Source organism: Pinus tabuliformis, chromosome 3_2, assembly GCF_031772625.1.
Source record: "Pinus tabuliformis cultivar Carrire ecotype Pingquan chromosome 3_2, CPIR1, whole genome shotgun sequence".
Classification (NCBI taxonomy): Eukaryota; Viridiplantae; Streptophyta; class Pinopsida; order Pinales; family Pinaceae; genus Pinus; species Pinus tabuliformis.
Window position 1 is genome coordinate 249163804 of NC_142302.1, and position 7062 is coordinate 249170865.

Consider the following 7062-nt stretch of genomic DNA (forward strand, 5'->3'; position numbering starts at 1 on the left):
ATCAGTAGCTCAGGAAGACGAACCAATGGATGTAGACCCGCAGCAGGGGAGCCAAGATCAGGAAGCAGACCCTCAGGCACCTCCGAAGGAATTGACGGACCGGGTCTAGGGGAAGCTAAGAATATCGTAGACGAGGTTCCACCGAGCTCATCTCCAAGCCCAGCTGAGGAACCAAAGGGTATGATCTTGAATCCAAAACATTCTTCTCTTTCTATCATTGAAAATAAAGACGAATGCTTGGATGAATGTTTAGCTGCTGATCCGAACAATAATACTCTCCACTCTGAAATAAACGATAAAAATGTAAAGATGGACGATGGCAAATTGAAAAATTGTATTGAAAGCTTATCAGCCGCTATTCCCTCCCTAGATCTGAATTGTGACGGGTGCTGCCTTGAATCCTCCTCTCAGGCCCAGCAACCTCTATGTCCCTATAACCTCCGCTCCCTGGTAAACAAGCATGGTTCTATGTCTTTTGTGGGGGGCATCGATCCATCCTTAGCCCAGAGCCAGCCCGGGAAAAAAAGGGGTAGAAAATCTAGGCTCTCTGCGGCCCAAGTCTAGGCTATTTTCGATGTGGCAGATGGGAAGCAACTTTCAATCACTGGAGCACTTAGAGCAGTGAAAAGCCCCGCTTCTGCCTTAAAATGATAATTACCTCATGGAACTGTAGGGGTTTAGCCAGCAAACCCAAAAAACTGGCTCTTAGGGAGTTAGTTATGAACTCTAAGGCGGATGTTCTCCTTCTTCAGGAGACTCTGGGGAAAGGGGAGGACATTGAATCAATGCTTAATGCACTTCTACCAGGATGGAAATTTTCAGCCATGGATTTTGACGGCCACTCAGGAGGTTTGGCTGTAGGAATCAGAGAAGGTAAAATTAAGATCTGGAATCAATGGGGAATGAAGCAGGTGATGGGGATAGAGTGTCAGTCTACAGAATTCGAATTTCCCTTAACTATCATTAATATTTATGGGCCGTGTCAAGGAAGGATTCCCTTCTGGAACGGCTTGATGGAGAACTCGCTTGTGAAGAATAACTACATGGTGATGGGAGGAGATCTAAACTTCTCTTTAGGAAGAGCGGAAGCCTGGGGCCCTGCTGCAAGAGAGGATCCGCAATCAGATTTCTTTATGAACCTATTAGCCTCAAACAACCTCATAGAAGCAAACCTCATCAAGCTGAAACCAACTTGGAGGAACAGAAGAGTAGGAGAAGCCAGGGTGGCGAAGAGATTAGACCGCTTCTTAATCAATGAGGCTTTATCTGCTGCAATTCCTTTATTTAGGCAATGGGTAGAAGAAGGGGGTCCTTCGGACCACTTCCTGATATATCTTGAGCTCTCCAATCCCCCCTAAACCTCCTGCCCCCTTCAAATTCAACGCTTCCTGGCTTCAAGAAGAATCCTACAACAAACTGTTCCAAGAAATATGGATACATCCTGCCAGAGGATCACAAGAGAATAAAGGATTCTTATTTATGGAAAATCTCAAAAGATTGAAAAAGGCAACAATTTTATGGGCAAAGGACAGAAAATCAAAGCAGACTGAGGACTTATCCAGGATAAACGAGGAACTCCAAAAGCTTGAAAGCATAGAGGCGGATGGCTATGCGACTCATGAATCTAAGGAGAAAATCGTAGCCCTGGAGAGGCACAAGAATCAAATCCTGCTGGCAAAGGAGGAAGAATGGAGACTCAAGAGTAGAGCAATCTGGCTCAAAGCAGGGGATGATAACACAAGTTTTTTCCATAACTATGCAAAAGGGAGGAAGAGTGCCAATACTATCTGGCACTTAAAGACCGAAGAAGGAAGGGAGGCTAAGACTTTTGAAGCTCTTTCATCCCTTGGGGTGAATCATTTCCAATCCTTATTTAAAGACAATGGCGAGATCACCATTGCGGAAGTCATCCAAACAGCACAATGTTTTCACAGATATGTGGAGGAGGAAGAAGCGGACCTCCTAATGGATCCTGTTACGAAGGAGGAAGTGGAAGGTGTTATAAAATCCATGGCAAAAGAGAAAAGTCCCGGACCGGATGGTTGGTCAGTAGAGCTATTCTCGCACTTCTTTGAGCAGATAGGAGAAGAAATCACAGAAGTAGTAGAGGAGTCAAGATCAAAGGGAGAAATTTACAGTCCTTTCAATGCAACCTTCATTGCTCTCATTCCAAAAAAGGAAGCCCCGGAATCTTTCGAGGACTTTAGACCTATTTCCTTATGCAACAGTATCTATAAAATAATTGCAAAAGTGATAGCTCTCAGGATCAAACCAATTCTATCAAGGCATATCTCACCTGAACAATTTGGGTTCCTGAACGGGAGACAAATTCATGAAGCAATTGGGGTGGCTCAGGAGGTCCTTCATAGTGTTAAGGTGAAAAACAAGAAGGGAGCAGTAATCAAAATTGACTTATCAAAGGCCTACGACAGGATAAACTGGACATATATTCGCTTGCTCCTAACGCATCTTGGTTTCAAAGTGGACTTCATCAGATGGATCATGGGGTGTATCACAGATGTTAGTTATGCAATTCTCATCAATGGAGCTGCCACTCCTTTCTTGAAAGGACAGAGAGGGCTGAGCCAAGGATGCCCTTTGTCCCCTTTGTTATTCCTCTTAGTGGCTGAAGGTCTAAGCCAGCTGATTCATAGAAGCAAAAGGGAAGGTAAGATAAAAGGTATAGAGGCAGCAGTTAATTTGTTCATTTCTCACCTTCTCTTTGTAGATGATATCCTGGTCTTTACTAATGGTTCCTTAAATGAACTAAAGGAGTTAAAAAATATCTTTGAACTCTTTTTGAAAGCTACTGGAATGCAGATCAATCCAAGGAAATCACAAATCATAGTGGAAGGACTATACAGAAAAGAAAAGGAGCAGCTCAGCTTTTATTTTCCATATGAAATGTGCAACATGGTTTCCCCATTTAAGTATCTAGGATTCTGGTTGAAGCCAAATGATTACAGGAAGGAGGACTGGTCTTGGCTAATTGCAAAGATTGAAGCAAGAATCAGCCACTGGAGCTTCAAATGGCTTTCCAGAGCAGGGAGATTGACCCTAATAAAATCTGTGTTATGAGCCATCCCAGTTTACTGGGCAGCTTTAACATGGGTCCCAAAAGGAGTGTTGGAGAAAATTAGGAGAATCTGCAGCAGATTTTTGTGGGCAGGATCAAAAGAAAACTCGGTTCTCCCTTGGGTTGCCTGGGAGAAAGTGGCGAGACCAAAAGACTGGGGCGGTTGGGGAATAAAAAGCCTGCCTGACTTTAGACTTTCATTGGCAGCCAAATCAGGGTGGCGACTTATGAAGATGGAAAATCTCTGGACAAGAACGGTAAAAGGAAAATATATAGATCCAACACGTCTGGAAGAATGGATCAGGAACCCAGTCAAGATCCAAAAGAATGTTTCTGCAATCTGGAAAGCAACATTGGAGTCTTTTAAGGTGATTGAGCAAGGATTAGCATGGAAGATTGGGAACGGCGAAAAGGTAAAGATCGGGAAGGATCCCTGGGTCGGTTGTAATGGAAACTATGCCCTTTCCCTTGGCCTGGTACAGCAGTTAGAGGATAAAGGTCTCCTTTTCCTAAGCCAAGTGGAGAAACCGGGCTCTTCATCTATCTGGGGACAAGCTTGGAAGAATGGAGAAGAATTGGAATTGGAGCAAAGATGGTGGAATGAATGGAGTGTTTTCACTCAGGAACTCTTCAGATCCAATGTAAGGCTGAGCGACAGACAGGATGAGTTAATTTGGGCACATGCAGACTCCGGGGATTATGCTCCAAAGAGTGGCTATAATTTCCTTGTGTCAAGGAAAGGATGGGGAGATCCGGAGTGGTGGTTGAACCAGCTATGGAAACTTAAGAGCCCTCCAAAGTCAAAAATCCTTTTCTGGTGCATCTTAAAAAGCAAAATTCCGACTTGGGACATCCTGCAGACCAGATTCATGCACGGGCGGAGATGTACCTTATGCAAATCAGAAGCAGAATCCATACACCACCTTTTTCTAAAGTGCCCAGAATCTCTTAAGATATGGGGCGAGGCAGGAAATATTATGAACAAAAAGCTTGAATGGGAAGGTAACAATGTGCAAGAAGCTTGGCAGAAGTGGTGGCACTCTCATCCAAATGGGAATCTGCGTAACCTTCCTCTAATCATCAGCTGGGGAATTTGGATAGCCAGGAACAGGAGTATCTTCCAGGATAAGGGAACCCCCATAGCTATCACAGCAATTCAGAGCACTGCCATCTTTTCCAGTATTCCCGAACCTAAGGAAGCCCACTCCCAAAGAAACGTTCCAGAAGTGCAGATTACAGAAGGAATCCCTTGGGCTTTCTTCGATGGTGCATCCCAAAACAATAAAGCAGGAGCAGGCCTAGTCATCAATGAAACCCCATCTCATATCCTAAAAGCTTCTGTGGGTCTAGGAACAGGCTCTAATAACTTTGCTGAACTGCTTGCACTGAAATTCCTTATATGTTGGCTCATTCAAAGGCACACCCTCACAATTCAAATCTTTGGGGATTCCCAAAATGTGATCAGATGGGTAAATGGTCAAAGTACTTGCAGCAATCAAGTCTTAAAACAAATCCTGGGAGAAGTTCAGAGACTTAAATCATTTTTTAACAGTTTCTCTCTATGCCACATTTTCAGGGAAAGGAACGACACAGCGGATAAGCTTTCTAAAGACGGTCTACAACAGGATTTGGGCAGCTAGAAGATTGTAGAAGATGATCAAGGCCAAATCAGAAGATCCGATCAGCCGCCTTATAATCAATTTTTCTGATATTCTGGCAGAATTTTTTGTTCCTTTCACCTTTCAAAAATTCTGTAATTATATGCAAACATAAAACTATTTCAGCTATGGCAATTCGGCTTATTATAAACTCTATGTACAGGTGACGGGTTGTTTTTCTCTATGTTGAGGAGACCCGGTTCTGCTGGTTAATCTTTTTTGATCAGTCCACGGTTTTTTGTTTAAGAATATCGGCTTAAAGGAACCTCAGTTCAGGGCATATCAGAGACAGTTTCAGCACCTTAAAGGAACTGGTTACAGGCATAAGGCAGAAAATTTTGTAAATCAGACATGATAGTCACTCAGGATGATAAGTGATGCATCAGCATATGCAATGTAAACTTTTTATAATCTTAAGAAAAAGTTTCGTTTTTTCCTTTGGAAAAAAATAAAATAAAATTATGTAACATTGATTTAAAACAATTTCTATCATTAAATGACAACAAGAAGAATACCTACCAGTACAATGGCTTAGTTGTGGTGCTTCTACTCGAATCACCCAACTTAATATGCCACCCTGCCAACTAGGAAAGTTTATCCAACTTCCTAGCTCAAAAAACCTCCATAGGTTCCCTAGCCCTCTGAGCCTAAGTGCAACTGCAACCGTAGTATGCCTAGAATCAATCCAAGACCCTCCAAACTACAAACCAAAACCAAGTCTAAGTTCTCACTATCCTCTTCTGGTTTCCTTTGGGTTCTTCCTCTCACCCTACCTTTCACATGACCCAAACCCAAGAGTGATCCCCTAGACCTCCTTACTTCCCGCACTTATGTCTCCCTTCCCCATGAATGTTGACCACTCCTTTGCCAATAAATGTCACCCACTTGTTCAAATTAAATGTCATTAACTCCCCCATGCTTCTCCTAGATCCATGCCACTCTCACACCCACTTCTTTGAATTAAATGTCATAAAATCCCCATGCTTCTCCTAGAGCCCCTACCACTCCCCCTTATCCTTAAATTAATTCAAGATTAATTCAAGATAGCTAGAACCAAGAAGAAATAATAGTAAAATAATGATAATGGATAAAATATCAATAGAATATTAATATTTAATCATGTCAACCAACTTTATGGATTCCCAAGAATCAAATGAATTAAGTATTAAATAATCATGTATAAATATAATTTAGTAATTATAAATCAAGATTAAGGATTAAGTAAGTACTAATTAAGCTTAAGGCTAACCATAATCTTAATCATTAATCATACTTAAAATTAATCATAGCTATATGTTATTCAAGCTTAAGTGTTAATTAATTGTCTATCATAATAAGCTATGGGATACTAGCCTTTTAATGTAAAACTTGAATATGTAAATAGTGTACACATACCATCTATATATACTAATAATACTTATCAAAATCAAACATAGAGAACAATTATTGAGTTGATAGATTATTATAAACATAGAGAACAATTATTGAGTTAATAGATTATTATCACAATGTAAAATAATCCAATCAAGTAAAGGCATTAGAACAAATTATAGATATGTGTTTTTCACATGGTTAAACTTAATTAATTTGTCTTGGTGACTTTAAAATATTTCGATGGATTTAATTTAAAAAAAATAATAATGAAGTCCTCTAATTTGATTAGAAATGTGTGGAAGTGATCGCAGGTGTATCCAGTAGAGTTGTCCATTAATGGTGTTTGGTTGTGGAGTTGAGAGGCAGAGTTGTCCATTAATGGTGTTTGGTTGTGGAGTTGAGAGGCTTATTATACAGTTCAGTATGAGAGAGTATGAGAGATGTGTAAAAATTATGTTCTAAAAAAAAAAATGTCAACTATAATTATAAAAAATGAATATGATGTAAAAAAAATGTGTTTGTAATATGTTTAAATTTTAAATTTTTCAAAAATATTTGAACAAGATATTTAAATAAACTATTTGAAAATCTACTTTAACTAATTTATGTTGATATTAACTTCATATATATCTATATATATATATATATATATATATATATATATATATGTTAAAATAAAATATTTTAACATTGTATATAAAAAAATAAGTTTTTATGGTTAAAACATTTATTTGGACTTGTATATATTATATTTAGCATTTAAAAATACAATTTAAATAATGAAATTTTGCACTCTAAAAAAATTTACTTGAATAAATTTGATGGCTTATTAGATCTATGCTGTTGTGATATGATGAAGTAAAGTCACACGAGGTTCTAACAATGGAAAGTGCGTCATTGCTTATGGACTTTTCATGGGAGTATGGATGGCCGGGATATCCATCTGAGTGCTGA

The 7062-nt window shown here is 39.5% G+C and overlaps 1 protein-coding gene across 1 annotated transcript; it reads left to right on the plus strand.

Annotated features, from left to right (window-relative positions):
* Nucleotides 1-1479: 1479 nt before the first annotated feature.
* Nucleotides 1480-4716, plus strand: LOC149180617 (uncharacterized). Its single transcript, XM_089413929.1, has 2 exons — nucleotides 1480-2668; nucleotides 3089-4716. The coding sequence occupies exons 1-2, from the start codon at nucleotides 1480-1482 to the stop codon at nucleotides 4714-4716; spliced, it is 2817 nt and encodes a 938-aa protein (XP_089270055.1).
* The last annotated feature ends 2346 nt before the right edge of the window (nucleotides 4717-7062 follow it).